Source organism: Pelodiscus sinensis, chromosome 19 (assembly GCF_052426305.1).
Source record: "Pelodiscus sinensis isolate ZL-2025 chromosome 19, ASM5242630v1, whole genome shotgun sequence".
NCBI classification, from domain to species: Eukaryota; Metazoa; Chordata; order Testudines; family Trionychidae; genus Pelodiscus; species Pelodiscus sinensis.
The window spans coordinates 116192-135154 of NC_143070.1; the positions used below are offsets into that span (position 1 = coordinate 116192).

Sequence of the window (18963 nt, forward strand, 5' to 3'; positions counted from 1 at the left end):
GAAAGTTTGTGGAAAAAGCCTCTCTAGGCCTTTCAGGAATCTAGCCGTGAGGTCATGGAGAGTACAGCTCGGCTCTGAAATGGAGGGTAAAAGGCCGCAATGGAAACTGTGGTTACGTGGTCTCTGATCGAAGAAAAAGCCAGACCTGAGTGCTTCCAGGTAGTCCAATATTGTCTGCAGGGGGGCGTTAACTCCCTTCTGCTCCACACAAACCAAGAACTGGGTCCATTTTGCCATGTAAACAGAAGACGTAGAGCAGAGGTTCTCTGTGGCAGCTCTGGGGGCCAGGGCTAGGGTACATCACCCACTGCGGCTGTGGGGAGAGGAGCTAACCAGTGTTGTGGAGAGGTGGGGTTTCCTCCCAGACGAGGAAGAGCAGCTCACAGGAGGGCTGCAGGGAGCCTTAGAGCAGCCACGACCAGGGCAGCAGCACGCACCTGGAGGCTGGGAGGCAGCAAAGGACTAAGTGAGGGGGTGACTGGGGACTCTGGGGGCTCCAGGGGTGAGTGAGGCTAGTGCTGGTGGCAAAGCGAATACTGGAGGGGGGCTGGGGGCGAGGCTAGTACTGGAGAGCTCTACGGGATGGGGAGCTTTAAGAGGCAGCAGGCTGACACTAGAGGGCACTGGAGACTCCAGGGTGGGAAGCTGGCACTGGGGGAGGGCTGGGTGCAGTGGGGCTCTGGAAACAGGAGGCTGGCACTGAGGGGTCTGGTGGCGGGGGCTCTAAGAGGTGGGAGGCTGGCACTGGGGGGGTTGGACGCAGGGGAATCTGGAATCTGTGGCTGGCGCTAGGGAGTAGTGGAGGGACTTCTAGGGGTTAGGGCTGGCGCTGGGGGCTCAGAGGGCTAGGGTTTGTGGTCCCCAGAGCCACCACAAACAGCTGGCTTCAGCTGCTGCAGCCACCCGCCACACAGCGACTACCAGAGCTGAAGCCGGCTGTTCACTACAGCTCTGGGAGACGGGGCTTTTGGAGGACCAGTAACATTTTATTTTCATATTTGCATATTCATTGTTGAATATGATGAATATGCAAATATGTAATTAAAATGTTACCAGTCCGCCAAAAGTTTGTGAATAGGTTTGCCTGCCCACAGTATAAAGGGTTGGGAACCACTGGCATAGAGGGCTTCCTGCTCCCCAAAAGGACGAGCACACCTGTTACTGTGGGTTTAACATGCCATGAAGGTTCAGGTGCAGCAGTCGGCCCTGGTCCTGCGAGAGACGGTCCGGGCAGGCTGACAGCAGCCACGGCCACCTCTCCAGCAGGCCGACAAGGGTGCCAAGCTAGTGCTGATGAGACTGGGCAGATGTGATGAGGGTTACTGCACTGAATCCGGCTTGATCTTTGGCAGCATCTTGCCAACCAGAGGAAAAGGTGGAAAGGCATACATGAGACCCCCCTGACCAAGGCAGGAGAAAGGCGCCCTGCAGGGAACCCTCCTCTAGCCCCAGCTGGGAGCAGAACAGAGGACACTTCACATTCGGCCTGCTAGCAAACAGATTGACTCGGGGAGAGATCCCCATTCGTGGAAGAACCTGCAAGTCAGGCGAGAGGAGAACCGCCTGCTCAGGTCACCTGCCACGGTGCTCTTGGCTTCGGGGAGGTGACAGGCCTCCAGGGATATACTGTGTCTGACGCAAAACTCCCAGAGAGCGTGTGCCTCCTGCCAGAGGGCTGCAGAGCGGGTCCCTCTCTGCCTACGGATATAGAACACTGTCCGTGAGGTCCCTGACCATCCTGCGTGACAGGTGCGGGAGGGACACTTTGCACGCCCTGCGTACTGCCCTGAACTCTTTGACATTTACATGCAGACCCACCTCTGCAAGGCTCCACATTCCCTGCGTCTACAACATGCCAAGGTGCGCCCCTCAACCCCGATCCGAGGCATCACACACCAACTCCAGATAGTGCCATGGCTGCCAAAACGCAATTCCTGCCAAGATGTTGGCCACTGCCATCCACCACCACGTGTGTGTGGATGGTCCCCGATCTGTCCAGTGGATGCTATGCTGGGGGGGTAAACCGACACCAACCACAGCTGCAGAGGTAGCAAAGTGAGTCTGGCAAAGAGCACAGCAAAGGAGCATGATGCCACGTGGCTGACACTCGGAAATGAGGCTCACGAGCAACTCAAACCTGTTTGGAGCTGCTACTGAGTCCGATGAACTCGACCCTCTGAGCTGGAACAGACGCAGACTTTTCCTTGTTTGGCAGGAGACCCAGCTGCTAACCCATGTCCGACAAGAGAGCACCATCCCGACAGGCCTCTGACCAGCCAGCTGAGGTTGGGCAACTCCTGGACCCCCTTGTGTCTCAGGTACGCTGCCATTACTGACATACGTGTGGCGAACGCCCTGGGGGCGTAGCAAGGTCGAAGGGAAGGACAGCAAACGGGCAATGATTTGCAGCTACCGTGAACCTCAGGAAGCACCTGTGTCCCTGAAGAGCACGATGTGAAAGTACGCTTCCTTGAGGTCGAGGGCAGCGTACCAATCCCCCGGACCCAGGTCAGGGATGGTCGAAGCCAGAGAGACCATGCAAAACTTGAGGCTCCAGAGATGGCAGTTCAGACCTCACAGGCTGAGAATGGCGTTTAGGACATCTTGGCTTTTGGGATTAAAAAATAACGGGAATAAAAGCCCCAGTTTCTGTATTGGAGTGAGACCTCCTGCACCACTCCCCCACATCCTGTGCGAGAAGGGTGTTGTAAGAAGGGTCCCTGAAGAGGGATGGGGAAGGTGGGTGGAAAGTAGGAGGGAGAGGAGAGCTGTAAAGTATAGCCATGCTCTATTATGGTCAGGACCCAGCGATCCAAGGTAAAGGCCCTCCAAGTCAAGAGGTAGGGCAGAGGCGGGATGAAAACACAAGAGAAGGTTCTGGCTTGAGAGGGCGCACCCTTAGAAAGAGTGCTTGCCTGTGGGTTTGGGGCAGGTAGAGTGGCCGACGGAGGTTGCCTGTCCTGCTTCCTCCTGCATAGCTTAGACCTTCCTTGGGCTGGGTCTTGCTGAGGACAGGCCCCACGGGATTGAGAGGAAGGGGTTTTAAGCTCCTCCTCTTTGTTCCGAGGACATACTACTCCAGAGTCTTCAGAGTGGCTCTAGAGTCTTTCAGAGCATGCAGTTTAGGGTCTGTGTTCTCTGAGAACAGTGCCTGGCTGTCGAATGGGAGGTCCTGACGCGAGCTCTGGGCTTCCATGGACAAGCCCGAGAGCAGGAACCAGACTGACCAGCACATGGAAATGGCTGAGGCCATGGATCAGACTGCTGAGTCAAATGCTGCTCTAGCTGCCACTGCCCCTTCCTCTACCAGCACCCTGAACGCCTTCCTGGGGTTCTCCAGTAGAGAGGACTCAAACTGAGCCATTGATTGCTTCCTGCTCCACTTTGTGGGAATCACCAAAGACTCTTGGTGTCAAGACGTCGGCACTCCACACATCAGATCATTGGTCTTGCGGAGCTAAAGACAACTCCATCAGCAGTGCCTTTGGCACAACGTCTCTCTCCTTCCAGGTCCTAGGGCAGAAGGACCTACAAATGCAGCATGTCTCGCTGCTCTGGCCCTCCCGCAAACAGTGGAGGGTCGCACAGACCAACACTATCAACTGTAACTATGTAAACCTGTTTACTCTTGGAAAGAGGGAAACAGCAAAGATCACTACAGTTCTGCTGGAGCATTTCTAAGCACCATCACTGGTGGCAAGAAGGAACTGGAGAGGGAGGGGCTTGGAAGCGTCCCACGTAGCATGGCGCGTGCGCCACTCCAGGGGCACTGGGACCTGGTCCCCTACAGATACTGCTGGCACCAGTGCACGTGGCGAGCGTGCACACTGACGCTGCATGGACATGAGCAATCTCTCGAAGAAAGTGCTTTATTGTGGAGCTGCTCAAAGCCAGGGCAGAAGGGATGGGGCATCCAGATGGCATCACCTCACCCTAAACGCCATGGACCCAAGAAATTCCCACCGCTCTGGGCCCCTCTCAGCCTTTGTCCCCTGGAGGGGGAACTGACTCCCAGGCCTGCTTTAAGGACCCTGTAAGGGGGCACTGGCCCCCTCAGCCTGTAAGCACGATGCTCCTATGTCCCCAAGGGGCAAGAAGTCTGTGCCCTCCCAGTCCTAGCCCTGCTCTCTGGCAATTTCTCCAGGTCCTGTGCATGCTGTGGTGGCAAGTGCGTGTGTGTCTCCTCCTTTCTCTTTCTCCCTCCCCCTCCCCGCAGCGTGGCCATCCCTCTGGCTTCCCCCAGCACTAGCCTGCCCGCGGGACAGACGGCAGACGAGATGGGATGGGAAATGGAGACACGGAAAAGAACAATGACATTGTAATTTCCACCTGAGCGTCGAGCAGGCGTTTCCGGGGTTCGGAGACGTCGTGGGCGCCCGAGTGATCCCTGCGCAGCTCCTCCTCCACCAGCATCAACCTGCAGGGACAGGCTTCACTGGAGTCAATCCGGGCTCCCGCGGGGGGAGGCCAAGGGTCCCTGACAGCTCACGCCCAGGGGGCAGGGGGGAGGTTGAGCAGGTCCTTGGGGGGCAGAGGCCACAGCAGGTACCTAGGGGAGGCAGCTCCCAGAGGGACTCTTCCCTCCTGGCCTGATCTCATCAGGGATCTGCCTAAAATCCTGCGATACACTTCACAGTCCCCAGGTGTGCTGGGGGCCTCATGACAAGACCTTGTGATCCCCATCTCCCCATACATGCCAGGGACCCTTGGCCTCTGCCATGAGCCGCCCCCCAGGCGTGCCAGGGACCCTGTGACCCCCCAACATGTGCCAGGGACCCCACGGCCCCCACCTTCCCCGCACATGGCCAGGCCCAGGTGACCCTGCCGAAAGGCCCCGCCGCTCCGATCCGCCCCTCACCTGCCAATGATGCTCTTGATCTGTGAGTCCTTCTCCACCTGCTGCTGGCGTAGCCGCTTCTCACTCTGCTCCAGCCGCTGCTGGTACTGCAGCAGGATCTTGCTGGTCTGCTCCTCCTGCGACATGAGGCGTCGCTCATACTCCTCCAGCTTGCGGTTCGACATGTGCAGTCGCTCCTTCAGAGAGTGGATCTCCTCCTCGTATTCCTTCACCTGCAGGGAAAGGCAGTGTGAGGGCCACGCCCGGCACCAGGCCGGAGTTTGGGGACCGTACGGGCAGCTGCCTGGGCTCTCACCCGGTCCAGCCGGCTCTCATCCATGGACTTGGAGTACTCCTTCAGCTTGTACTCCTCACGCTCAATGTGGGAGCTCTCAATGTCAGCCGACAGGTGCGGCATGTTAGAGACCCAGGCCACTGTGCGCTCCGAGGCCGGCATGACGGGGTTCAGCGTGGAAGGTGTGTGGGAAGGCTGCAGGGAAAAAGCATGGACTGAGACCCCTTCCCTGACCCAGAGACTCCCCCACCCTCCCTGTGGCGGGCACTGCAACACAGACCAGTGCCTCAGCATGACGGTCAGCCGCCCTCCCTTTGTACCCCTCTCAATCTGGTACCATCTGCCCCCCCTTTGTACCTCTCCCGACCTGGCCCCATCTGCCCCCTCACTGCCCCCCTTTGTACCTCTCCCGACCTGGCCCCATCTGCCCCCTCATTGCCCCCCTTTGTACCTCTCCCAACCTGGCCCCATCTGCCCCCTCACTGCCCCCCTTTGTACCTCTCCCGACCTGGCCCCATCTGCCCCCTCATTGCCCCCCTTTGTACCTCTCCCAACCTGGCCCCATCTGCCCCCTCACTGCCTCCCTTTCTACTTCTCCCCACCTGCCCCCTCACTGCCCCCCTTTGTACTTCTCCCCACCTGGCCCCATCTGCCCCCTCACTGTCCCCCTTTGTACCTCTCCCGACCTGGCCCCATCTGCCCCCTCACTGCCTCCCTTTCTACTTCTCCCCACCTGCCCCCTCACTGCCCCCCTTTGTACTTCTCCCCACCTGGCCCCATCTGCCCCCTCACTGCCCCCCTTTGTACTTCTCCCCACCTGGCCCCATCTGCCCCCTCACTGCCCCCCTTTCTACTTCTCCCCACCTAGCCCCATCTGCCCCCTCACTGCTCCCCTTTGTACCTCTCCCCACCTGACCCCATCTGCCCCCTCACTGCCCCCCTTTGTACCTCTCCCCACCTGACCCCATCTGCCCCCTCACTGCTCCCCTTTGTACCTCTCCCCACCTGACCCCATCTGCCCCCTCACTGCTCCCCTTTGTACCTCTCCCCACCTGCCCTATCTCCCCACTCCCTGACACCCCTCCCTTCCCTTCCTGCCCTCCCCACACCTGCTTGGTAATGGTTGGCTTGAGCGCCGAGGGCGTCTCCTTGGTGACGGACTGCTGCCGGGTGCGGGCTGGCCCGTAGGTGGGCTCGGGTGACTGCAGCAGGTTGCCGCTGGAGGGCCGAGGCTTCTGCGCAGCACTGACGGTCAGCTGCTGGGACTTGCCGCGCTGGAGCGGGGGCTGGGGCTGGGATGGGGGCTGCGGCTGGGGCCCGATGGTGATCTGCGGAGGGGAGAGCATGTTCTGCAGGTTCTCCTGCAGCGAGAGCTGGCGCTTGGTGAACTCGGAGCCCTGGCGGGTGAACTCGTCGCTGTAGCTGTGGCTGTGGATGATGTGCTTGCTGGCAGACAGGTCCTCGCTCTTGCTGTAGCCGTGGAAGGGGGCGAAGGTGTCGGGATTGCCCTCGGCAGGGCGGTGCGAGGGAGCTGCGGAGGGCCCGTCGGAGGCCATGTGAAAGAGAGGGTTCTGGAAGGAGAGGGGCACCCGCAGCTGCTGGGCAGCGGCCCCGTCGGTGGTGACCCCCATGTGGCTGAGGCGGAGGCCGGCGGCGATGCTGGAGCCGCTGCCTTGCGAGAGGCGGCTGGGCCGCAGTCCCATGGCAGCAGTGATGGAGGCCTGGCTGCTGTTCAGCATGTCACCCACGCTCTGCAGGTTGGAGACGCTGTTCATGCGGCTGTCCTGCAGGTCCAGCATAGAGACACTCTTGTTGACGCTCAGCATCTTCTGGTCGGGCTCTGTGATGTCTGAGCTGCTGGTGCAGTAGGCGGGCGAGGAGCGGGCCAGGGGTGGGCGTGTCACGAAGAACATGTCCTTGGAGCCCTTCTCCTTGGTGGGCGAAGGCAACCGGGTCATGTCCATGGAGCTGGGGGCAGAAGAGACAAGTGGTCAGGGCTAGGCCCAGTGCTCCACAGAGGGTGGAGAGAGAAGGGGGCCAAAGAGATGAGGGCATCAGTGAGCAACCCTGGAGTCGGATGGGGGGAGAGGTGCCAGCCCAGGAGTCCTGGGGAATGGGGGTGTTGGTGAGCAGCCCTTGGGGGGAGCAGATGAGGAGGGGGTGCCAGGAAATGGAGAAGTTGATGAACACCCCTAGACCAGGGCCTCCAGGTGATAAATGACGGTGCAGTCTCTGAGCAGATCAGCTGTGAGGCTAACCTAGTGAGGAGGGCTTTAAAATGAGGTCCCACAGGGACAGGTGACCAAAACCCACAGGGAAGTGAAAAAACATGAGACCTGGGAAATGGATCAGAAATTGGGGGGTGCACGGGCTGTTATAGTAGGATCAAGAAGTGACATGGCAGAACTGGGGAGCAAAATCAAATCAGTATCTAGTTATCTGTATCCAAATGCAAGAAGTGTGGGGAATAAGCAGGAAGAACTTGAAGTGCTGGTAAAGAAACACAACTCTGACTTGGTAGCACAGCAGCTTGGTGGGATAATACACTTGACTGAAATAGTGGGATGGAAGGGCACAGCTTGCTCAGGCAGGGAAAAGGGAGGAGGTGTTGCCTTCTACATTAACAACTAGAAGTTTTACCCGGCATCACTCGGGTCCTTAACTCCAATAATGTTTGTTGTTCTTCATTTAAATCATGGTTCTGGGGCAGGGCTGAGGATGAGAGGTTCAGTGTGCAGGCTGCCCTGGAGAAAGAGGACTTTCCAGCCCGGTCTCACTGCAACAGCTTGGGGCCAGGTGAAAAGCACCCTTCTATGGCCACTGCAGCTCCAGCAGGCACTGCTGTGCGAGAGTGGCATGTCCATGTTCATCTGCCCCCTGCGCTCCGCAGAAAGACAGGGATGTAGCAAACGGGGCACTTTTCCCTGGCTCCCTGACCAAGGGGAGCAGCCAGTAATGTTCCCGTATGAATGTTCCTTGAAGGGCATCTGGAGGGTAGGAGGCTTGGAGCTGGGACAGTCCTGGATGTCTCCTTTCACCAGCCTGGTGATTCGTGGGCAGGGCTTGCCTAAGGTAGGATAAGAGGAGGCAACCTACCAAATTTGGTAGTCCTAAGTCTTACTGTTTAGGAGGAGTTTTTGAACAAACGGATGGACAGACAGACTCACTCAGTAACGGACAAACAAACTCTCTCAACTATATTGCAGATGTATACACTGGGCTGAGGTTGAGGTGGATGTAGGAGACAGACTTGTTGAGACTCTCTGGGTTAGGTTAAAAGGGGTAAAAACAAGGATGATGTCATGGGAGAGCTCTGTTACCCCCTAGCCAAGAAGAAGAGGTGGATGAGGCTCTTTTTACACTAACAAAATCATCCAAAGCACAGGACTTAGTAGTGATGGGGGATTTCAACTATGCAGACATCGGATGGGCAAATAACACAGCAGGACACTGATTATCCAACAAGTTCTTGCAATGTAATGGAAATATTTCTTATTTCAGAATGTGGAGAAAGCTACTGGGGGGAGAGGCTGTTCTAGATTTGATTTTAACTCGGGATGTTAGTGTGGACCCGTTTACATGATCAACCAAAAAGCCTGGTAGGACAAGAACTTAGGTCAGACATTGGAAAAACCTTCCTACCTGTCAGGGTGGTCAAACACTGGAATAAATTGCCCAGGGGGTTGTGGAATCCCCATCTCTGGAGATGTTGAAGAGCAGGTTGGACACACACCTGTCAAGGATGGTCTAGACGGTGCTGGGCCCTCCCGTCAGGGCAGGGGACTGGACTCGATGACCTCTCGAGATCCCTGCCAGTCCTAGTATTCTATGATCCTTTCCCAAGGGTGGCGGAGGTTCTCTCTCAGCTCCCTGCATGCAGACTTTGCAGGGGCCCCCGAAGGAGGGAAAAGGCCCAGCCTGGCACTCCCCAGGCCTCAGGCAGAGCCAGCTTTGAGCAGGGCAGCCCCCCAGGCCATGTGCAGGGCAAGGAAGGGAAATGACAGAGCTGCTCCACAGCAAGAAGGGGGGGAGGCAGTGTGCCATGCCGTCTCGGGCCAGGACTTACCTGTTCAGGCCCCGCACCATGTAGGACTGGAGATCCACAGAGCTGCAGGAGGAGCAGAGGCAGCAGTTAGCACTGGGCAGCCCCTACCTGGGAGAGTGCGGGAAGCTGGAGAGGTCGCTGAGGGGCTCACCTGTTGAGGTCCCGCATCATGTAGGACTGCATGTCGGAGGAGGGACCCCGCAGAATGAGGGGCTTGGTTTGCAGCCGCTCCCCCTGGTGACTTGGCTGCCGCTGGATGTGCGGGTTCCTGAGGGCGACACTGATGTCGTTGAGCAGCCGAGGCAGGGGGCCCAGCTTGATCAGGGCTTCCTGGGGCCAGATGCACAAAGATGGGGAGGGGTGAACATGAGACCTGGGATCCCTGCTCCCCTCCCAGATCCGGGAGAGCGCCCAGGTGTCCTGGCTCCCAGCACTCCCCAGCTCCAACCCACCAGTCCCCACCCCCCTCCCAGAGCCGGGAGAGCGCCCAGGTGTCCTGGCTCCCAGCACTCCCCAGCTCCAACCCACCAGTCCCCAATCCCCTCCCAGAGCCGGGAGAGAGCCCAGGTGTCCTGGCTCCCAACATTCCCCAGCTCCAACCCACCAGTCCCCACCCCCCTCCCAGAGCCGGGAGAGAGCCCAGGTGTCCTGGCTCCCAGCACTCCCCAGCTCCAACCCACCAGTCCCCAATCCCCTCCCAGAGCCGGGAGAGAGCCCAGGTGTCCTGGCTCCCAACATTCCCCAGCTCCAACCCACCAGTCCCCACCCCCCTCCCAGATCCGGGAGAGCGCCCAGGTGTCCTGGCTCCCAGCACTCCCCAGCTCCAACCCACCAGTCCCCACCCCCCTCCCAGAGCCGGGAGAGAGCCCAGCTGTCCTGGCTCCCAACATTCCCCAGCCCCAACCCACCAGTCCCCACCCCCCTCCCAGAGCCGGGAGAGAGCCCAGGTGTCCTGGCTCCCAACACTCCCCAGCTCCAACCCACCAGTCCCCACCCCCCTCCCAGAGCTGGGAGAGAGCCCAGGTGTCCTGCCTCCCAACACTCCCCAGCTCCATCCCACCAGTCCCCACCCTCCTCCCAGAGCTGGGAAAGTGCCCAGATGTCCTGCCTCCCAACACTCCCCAGCCCCCCCCCAGCTCTAACTCACCAGTCCCCACCCCCCTCCCAGAGCTGGGAAAGTGCCCAGATGTCCTGCCTCCCAACACTCCCCAGCCCCCCCCCCAGCTCTAACTCACCAGTCCCCACTCCCCTCCCAGAGCCGGGAGAGAGCCCAGGTGTCCTGGCTCCCAACACTCCCCAGCTCCAACCCACCAGTCCCCACCCTCCTCCCAGAGCCGGGAGAGAGCCCAGGTGTCCTGGCTCCCAACACTCCCCAGCTCCAACCCACCAGTCCCCACCCCCCTCCCAGAGCTGGGAGAGAGCCCAGGTGTCCTGCCTCCCAACACTCCCCAGCTCCATCCCACCAGTCCCCACCCCCCTCCCAGAGCTGGGAAAGTGCCCAGATGTCCTGCCTCCCAACACTCCCCAGCCCCCCCCCAGCTCTAACTCACCAGTCCCCACCCCCCTCCCAGAGCTGGGAAAGTGCCCAGATGTCCTGCCTCCCAACACTCCCCAGCCCCCCCCCCAGCTCTAACTCACCAGTCCCCACTCCCCTCCCAGAGCCGGGAGAGAGCCCAGGTGTCCTGCCTCCCAACACTCCCCAGCCCCCCCCAGCTCTAACTCACCAGTCCCCACTCCCCTCCCAGAGCTGGGAAAGTGCCCAGATGTCCTGCCTCCCAACACTCTCCAGCCCCCCCCAGCTCTAACTCACCAGTCCCCACTCCCCTCCCAGAGCTGGGAAAGTGCCCAGATGTCCTGCCTCCCAACACTCCCCAGCCCCCCCCCCCAGCTCTAACTCACCAGTCCCCACTCCCCTCCCAGAGCTGGGAAAGTGCCCAGATGTCCTGCCTCCCAACACTCCCCAGCCCCCCCCCCCCAGCTCTAACTCACCAGTCCCCACCCCCCTCCCAGAGCTGGGAAAGTGCCCAGATGTCCTGCCTCCCAACACTCCCCAGCCCCCCCCCCCAGCTCTAACTCACCAGTCCCCACTCCCCTCCCAGAGCCGGGAGAGAGCCCAGGTGTCCTGCCTCCCAACACTCCCCAGCCCCCCCCCAGCTCTAACTCACCAGTCCCCACTCCCCTCCCAGAGCTGGGAAAGCGCCCAGGTGTCCTGCCTCCCAACACTCTCCAGCCCCCCCAGCTCTAACTCACCAGTCCCCACTCCCCTCCCAGAGCTGGGAAAGTGCCCAGATGTCCTGCCTCCCAACACTCCCCAGCCCCCCCCCAGCTCTAACTCACCAGTCCCCACTCCCCTCCCAGAGCTGGGAAAGTGCCCAGATGTCCTGCCTCCCAACACTCCCCAGCCCCCCCCCAGCTCTAACTCACCAGTCCCCACTCCCCTCCCAGAGCTGGGAAAGTGCCCAGATGTCCTGCCTCCCAACACTCCCCAGCCCCCCCCCAGCTCTAACTCACCAGTCCCCACTCCCCTCTCAGAGCTGGGAGAGAGCCCAGGTGTCCTGCCTCCCAACACTCTCCAGCCCCCCCCAGCTCTAACTCACCAGTCCCCACTCCCCTCCCAGAGCTGGGAAAGTGCCCAGATGTCCTGCCTCCCAACACTCCCCAGCCCCCCCCCCAGCTCTAACTCACCAGTCCCCACTCCCCTCCCAGAGCTGGGAGAGAGCCCAGGTGTCCTGCCTCCCAACACTCCCCAGCCCCCCCCCCAGCTCTAACTCACCAGTCCCCACTCCCCTCCCAGAGCTGGGAGAGAGCCCAGGTGTCCTGCCTCCCAACACTCCCCAGCCCCCCCCCCAGCTCTAACTCACCAGTCCCCACCCCCCTCCCAGAGCTGGGAAAGCGCCCAGATGTCCTGCCTCCCAACACTCCCCAGCCCCCCCCCCAGCTCTAACTCACCAGTCCCCACTCCCCTCCCAGAGCTGGGAGAGAGCCCAGGTGTCCTGCCTCCCAACACTCCCCAGCCCCCCCCCCAGCTCTAGCTCACCAGTCCCCACTCCCCTCTCAGAGCTGGGAGAGAGCCCAGGTGTCCTGCCTCCCAACACTCTCCAGCCCCCCCCCCAGCTCTAACTCACCAGTCCCCACTCCCCTCCCAGAGCTGGGAGAGAGTCCAGGTGTCCTGCCTCCCAACACTCTCCAGCCCCCCCCAGCTCTAACTCACCAGTCCCCACCCCCCTCCCAGAGCTGGGAGAGAGCCCAGGTGTCCTGCCTCCCAACACTCCCCAGCCCCCCCCAGCTCTAACTCACCAGTCCCCACCCCCCTCCCAGAGCTGGGAGAGAGCCCAGGTGTCCTGCCTCCCAACACTCTCCAGCCCCCCCCAGCTCTAACTCACCAGTCCCCACTCCCCTCCCAGAGCTGGGAGAGAGTCCAGGTGTCCTGCCTCCCAACACTCTCCAGCCCCCCCCCAGCTCTAACTCACCAGTCCCCACCCCCCTCCCAGAGCTGGGAGAGAGTCCAGGTGTCCTGCCTCCCAACACTCCCCAGCCCCCCCCCCCCCCCCAGCTCTAACTCCCCAGTCCCCACTCGCCTCCCAGAGCTGGGAGAGAGTCCAGGTGTCCTGCCTCCCAACACTCCCCAGCTCCATCCCACCAGTCCCCACAGCCCGGCGCCCAGCCGCATGTCGGAAGCCCTCGTACCTTGCTGAGCTGGGGCATGACCTCCCAGAGCAAAGCATGCAGCGTGGAGAGCTCACGGCCCAGGTCGATGTAGCCCTCAAAGCTGCTGCTGTTGGTCAGGGTGTCAAGGTTGGAGATCTCGTAGAGGAACTGCTGCATGCTGGCCCATTCCAGCTCCAGGAACTCATTCATGAACGCCATGTATTCCTCCTTGCTGCCGAACCTAGCGTAGGGTGGGGGTTGAGTCGGGGACAGCACTCCCACGCCATTCATCTCCCCCCTCCCAGGCTGCCCACTCCAGCTCTTGCTGAACTTCCTGCTGATGCTGCCGGGGAAGAGGAGTCCAAGGAGGACAGCACCCCACACAATACCCAGCCCCCTCTGTGCAGCTGAGCTGAGTCAGCACCCCAAGGCAGCGGACACAGGACTCATTCTCCAAACCCATGCTGTCCCCAGAGGGCCTGCCCATGGCACAGCTCTCACTTGCTGAAGTTGGCCAGGTTCTGGATGACCTTGGCGATGAGGGTCAGCGTGCGGGACGTCTGGTCGTCTGGATACTCCTGCATGAGGCCAAAAAGGCTGGGCGACATGACAGCCGGGCACAGGAAGCGCAAGAAAAGTGAGGCACTGATCAGCCGGTCAGCGATGTCCTCGCGGCCCCTCTCCGCACAGCGCAGCCGCCATGAGGCGAACACCTCCTTCAGCTCCCGCGGGAACACGCTGTGGGAGACCGGGGTTGTCAGTGCCCTGGACCTCGTACAACCCCCGAGCCCATACACCCGCCCTCCCTCCCCCCAGCACAGACCTCCTCCAGCTCCCGCGGGAACACGCTGTGGGAGACCGGGGCTGTCAGCGCCCCCAAGCTGTACGTCCCCCCCGAGTCCATACGCTCCCCCAAACACGGACCCCCCTCTGCTCCCGTGGGAACATACTGCAGGGAGACCGGGGCTGTCAGCACCCCCAAGCTGTACGTCCCCCCCGAGTCCATACGCTCCCCCAAACACGGACCTCCCCTCTGCTCCCGTGGGAACATACTGCAGGGAGACCGGGGCTGTCAGCGCCCCCAAGTCGTATGTCCCCCCCCCCCCGAGTCCATATGCTCCCCCAAACACGGACCCCCCCTGCTCCCGTGGGAACATACTGCAGGGAGACCGGGGCTGTCAGCGCCCCCAAGCTGTACGTCCTCCCCGAGTCCATACGCTCCCCCAAACACGGACCCCCCCTCTGCTCCCGTGGGAACATACTGCAGGGAGACCGGGGCTGTCAGCGCCCCCAAGTCGTACGTCCCCCCCGAGTCCATACGCTCCCCCAAACACGGACCCCCCTCTGCTCCCGTGGGAACATACTGCAGGGAGACCGGGGCTGTCAGCGCCCCCAAGTCGTATGTCCCCCCCCCGAGTCCATATGCTCCCCCAAACACGGACCCCCCTCTGCTCCAGTGGGAACATACTGCAGGGAGACCGGGGCTGTCAGCGCCCCCAAGCTGTACGTCCTCCCCGAGTCCATACGCTCCCCCAAACACGGACCTCCCCTCTGCTCCCGTGGGAACATACTGCAGGGAGACCGGGGCTGTCAGTGCCCCCAAGTCGTACGTCCCCCCCGAGTCCATACGCTCCCCCAAACACGGACCCCCCTCTGCTCCCGTGGGAACATACTGCAGGGAGACCGGGGCTGTCAGTGCCCCCAAGCTGTACGTCCCCCCCGAGTCCATACGCTCCCCCAAACACGGACCCCCCTCTGCTCCCGTGGGAACATACTGCAGGGAGACTGGGGCTGTCAGCGCCCCCAAGCTGTACGTCCCCCCCGAGTCCATACGCTCCCCCAATCACGGACCCCCCTCTGCTCCTGTGGGAACATACTGCAGGGAGACCGGGGCTGTCAGCGCCCCCAAGTCGTACGTCCTCCCCGAGTCCATACGCTCCCCCAAATACGGACCCCCCCTCTGCTCCCGTGGGAACATACTGCAGGGAGACCGGGGCTGTCAGTGCCCCCAAGCTGTACGTCCTCCCCGAGTCCATACGCTCCCCCAAACACGGACCCCCCTCTGCTCCCGTGGGAACATACTGCAGGGAGACCGGGGCTGTCAGCGCCCCCAAGTCGTACGTCCCCCCCGAGTCCATACGCTCCCCCAAACACGGACCCTCCTCTGCTCCCGTGGGAACATACTGCAGGGAGACCAGGGCTGTCAGTGCCCCCAAGTCGTACGTCCCCCCCGAGTCCATACGCTCCCCCAAACACGGACCCCCCTCTGCTCCCGTGGGAACATACTGCAGGGAGACCGGGGCTGTCAGTGCCCCCAAGCTGTACGTCCTCCCCGAGTCCATATGCTCCCCCAAACACGGACCCCCCCTCTGCTCCCGTGGGAACATACTGCAGGGAGACCGGGGCTGTCAGTGCCCCCAAGTCGTACGTCCCCCCCGAGTCCATACGCTCCCCCAAACACGGACCCCCCCTCTGCTCCCGTGGGAACATACTGCAGGGAGACCGGGGCTGTCAGTGCCCCCAAGCTGTACGTCCTCCCCGAGTCCATACGCTCCCCCAAATACGGACCCCCCCTCTGCTCCCGTGGGAACATACTGCAGGGAGACCGGGGCTGTCAGCGCCCCCAAGCTGTACGTCCCCCCCGAGTCCATACGCTCCCCCAAACACGGACCCCCCCTCTGCTCCCGTGGGAACATACTGCAGGGAGACCGGGGCTGTCAGTGCCCCCAAGTCGTACGTCCTCCCCGAGTCCATACGCACCCCCAAACACGGACCCCCCTCTGCTCCCGTGGGAACATACTGCAGGGAGACCGGGGCTGTCAGTGCCCCCAAGCTGTACGTCCTCCCCGAGTCCATACGCTCCCCCAAATACGGACCCCCCTCTGCTCCCGTGGGAACATACTGCAGGGAGACCGGGGCTGTCAGCGCCCCCAAGTCGTACGTCCTCCCCGAGTCCATACGCTCCCCCAAACACGGACCCCCCCTCTGCTCCCGTGGGAACATACTGCAGGGAGACCGGGGCTGTCAGTGCCCCCAAGTCGTACGTCCCCCCCGAGTCCATACGCTCCCCCAAATACGGACCCCCCTCTGCTCCCGTGGGAACATACTGCAGGGAGACCGGGGCTGTCAGCGCCCCCAAGTCGTACGTCCTCCCCGAGTCCATACGCTCCCCCAAATACGGACCCCCCTCTGCTCCCGTGGGAACATACTGCAGGGAGACCGGGGCTGTCAGCGCCCCCAAGTCGTACGTCCTCCCCGAGTCCATACGCTCCCCCAAACACGGACCCCCCTCTGCTCCCGTGGGAACATACTGCAGGGAGACCGGGGCTGTCAGTGCCCCCAAGCTGTACGTCCTCCCCGAGTCCATACGCTCCCCCAAATACGGACCCCCCTCTGCTCCCGTGGGAACATACTGCAGGGAGACCGGGGCTGTCAGCGCCCCCAAGTCGTACGTCCTCCCCGAGTCTATACGCTCCCCCAAACACGGACCCCCCCTCTGCTCCCGTGGGAACATACTGCAGGGAGACCGGGGCTGTCAGCGCCCCCAAGTTGTACGTCCTCCCCGAGTCCATATGCTCCCCCAAACACGGACCCCCCTCTGCTTCCGTGGGAACATACTGCAGGGAGACCGGGGCTGTCAGCGCCCCCAAGTCGTACGTCCTCCCCGAGTCCATACGCTCCCCCAAATACGGACCCCCCCTCTGCTCCCATGGGAACATACTGCAGGGAGACCGGGGCTGTCAGTGCCCCCAAGTCGTACGTCCTCCCCGAGTCCATACGCTCCCCCAAATACGGACCTCCCCTCTGCTCCCGTGGGAACATACTGCAGGGAGACCGGGGCTGTCAGTGCCCCCAAGTCGTACGTCCTCCCCGAGTCCATACGCTCCCCCAAATACGGACCCCCCTCTGCTCCCGTGGGAACATACTGCAGGGAGACCGGGGCTGTCAGTGCCCCCAAGTTGTACGTCCTCCCCGAGTCCATACGCTCCCCCAAATACGGACCCCCCCCTCTGCTCCCATGGGAACATACTGCAGGGAGACCGGGGCTGTCAGTGCCCCCAAGTCGTACGTCCTCCCCGAGTCCATACGCTCCCCCAAATACGGACCCCCCTCTGCTCCCGTGGGTGGCAGGGACACCACTGACCTCCAGAGTTCTCCGCATCCCTCCACAGGGCAAAGCATTTGTTCAGCTCCAGCCTGAACTAGAAATGCCTCCTCCCCCTCTGGGCCACCCTCCCACTTCCCACCATCTCCCTGCCACTCCGAGCAGTGTGAGCGGTTAACCCGGCAGAGCCACACCCACCAGTGCGAATTGACGACCTTGCAGAGCGCCAGCTCACAGCACATCCGCAGGTTGGCCTGGTGGTCCGGCAGGGTGGACGAGGAGCATTTCATGGGGTCCACTTCGCAGTTCTCCTCTGACTCGTACAGCGCCCGGATGAACTCACCTGCAGGTTGGGGGGCAGAGAGCTAGTGGGGCAGGGAGGGGGGCAGGCTAGACACTGCCCTAGGAACCAGCTCCTACCACTCTGCACACCCGTGCTAGCCATCGGGGCCTGGAGCTGCTGCACCAGCCTCTCCAGAAGCCAGATGGAGGGAGCTGCCAGCTCCAGTCTGTCCCAGGGCCAGGGCCAGCTCTTGGGCTGAGTATCACACCCCATCTATGGGCTGGGTACGGGGCTCAAAAACCACCACCCCTGCCTCCCAGCAAGCAGGGCACATGCTCAGGACCCAGCCTCCCCACCAGCGCCCCACCCACACCCGCCTGCACTCACCAATGGCATCCTTGAGGTATTTCTGGCCAATGAGTTTCAGATACTCCTCGATGGCTTTCGTGGCCAGGGTGTTCTCCCGGAAGATCAGGTGCTCCCGGTCTATGAACCGATCCACCTCCGTCATGGCCATGTCCGAGAGGAAATCCTGCAGGGGTCATGCCCGGGCTGGTTAGCAAGGGGACCCACACCCACAGCTCCCTTCCCTCCCCATGTCCGACAGGGCCTGAGAGGCATTCTGCCCTCCGAGGCTCCCGCTGTCCTGTACCTTGGCTTTGCCAGTGCTCTGCAGGATGTGCACCAGCGCACAGGCCACCTCCTCCTTGCTCTTGACGCTCAGCACCGGCTCCAGCACAGCGCACAGCATGCGGTAGTTGTTGGTCACGTACTCGGCGAACTCCTTGTACAGCTCCATGGGCAGGATGCTCATGGTCTGGAAGCGGCTCTTGACACGCACTGCGGGGCAGCCGGCCTTGCTCTTGCTGGTGCTGGGCTGGCTGAGTGGGTACCACTGCTCGGCAAAGTGGCGCCCAGTCACGCTAGCGATCGGGATGCTGACCATGCCCACATAGTTGCTCTTGTCCTTCTTGCGCTTCTTGTCCGTGTCCTTGTAGAGATGCAGGCGGATGGTGCGCACAGCGGGCAGGTTGTTGAACTCGAAGTGCTCGCCCCAGAAGACATTGTCCGTGCGCATCTTGCTGGTGGTGCGGGCGTAGAGCATGTCATCCAGGCACAGCTCGCAGTAATAGCGCTTCTTGGGGGGCAGGTCCCGCGCCTCAATGATCCACAGCTTCAGCACATTATCCACACGCCGGCTGTTATCCTGTGGGCACGGGCAGATGAGGGAGGGGGGCTGCGTGTTACCCTGGGGGGACTGGGTCAGAGGGGGCTGGGTCTTACCCTTGGGGGCACAGGGAATGGGACGGGAGGCTGGCTGTTACCTTGGGGGATCTGGGTGTTAGACGGGGGTCATGGGGTGAGCCAAGGCAGTTGGTAGTTACCCGAGGGGGGGAACAGGGACGAGATAAAGGAGCTGGGTGTTAGACGGGGGACCTAGGGGTGAGACAAGGCGACTGGGAGTTACCCACGGGGGGTACACGGATGAGATGAGGGAGCTCGGTGTTACTCTCACATGCACAAGGGTCAGATAGGGTTGTGCTGGGTGTTACTCTGGGAGCTCAGGGTTCAGACGGGGGGCTGGGTGTTACTCTGGGAGCTCAGGGTTCAGACGTGGGGCTGGGTGTTACTCTGGGAGCTCAGGGTTCAGACGTGGGGCTGGGTGTTACTCTGGGGGCTCAGGGTTCAGACGGGGGGCTGGGTGTTACTCTGGGAGCTCAGGGTTCAGACGGGGAGGCTGGGTGTTACT

The 18963-nt window shown here is 61.7% G+C and overlaps 1 protein-coding gene across 8 annotated transcripts in view; it reads right to left on the reverse strand.

Moving 5' to 3' along the window:
• The window catches only part of SYNGAP1 (synaptic Ras GTPase activating protein 1), a 104685-nt gene that overhangs the window by 18142 nt on the left and 67580 nt on the right, over positions 1–18963 (reverse strand). For 6 of the 8 annotated variants that reach the window (XM_075915656.2, XM_075915660.2, XM_075915655.2 and 3 more), the window contains 11 exons: positions 17866–18420; positions 17601–17745; positions 17129–17273; positions 13327–13563; positions 12865–13066; positions 9329–9507; positions 9199–9240; positions 6242–7100; positions 5154–5327; positions 4859–5070; positions 4330–4430 (listed from right to left, as the gene is read on the reverse strand). In XM_075915656.2, the coding sequence (XP_075771771.1) occupies positions 4330–4430; positions 4859–5070; positions 5154–5327; positions 6242–7100; positions 9199–9240; positions 9329–9507; positions 12865–13066; positions 13327–13563; positions 17129–17273; positions 17601–17745; positions 17866–18420 (2851 nt within the window). The remainder of the gene's footprint in view (positions 1–4329; positions 4431–4858; positions 5071–5153; positions 5328–6241; positions 7101–9198; positions 9241–9328; positions 9508–12864; positions 13067–13326; positions 13564–17128; positions 17274–17600; positions 17746–17865; positions 18421–18963) is intronic. The other 2 variants (XR_012898971.2, XM_075915661.2) reach the window with 1 other exon arrangement.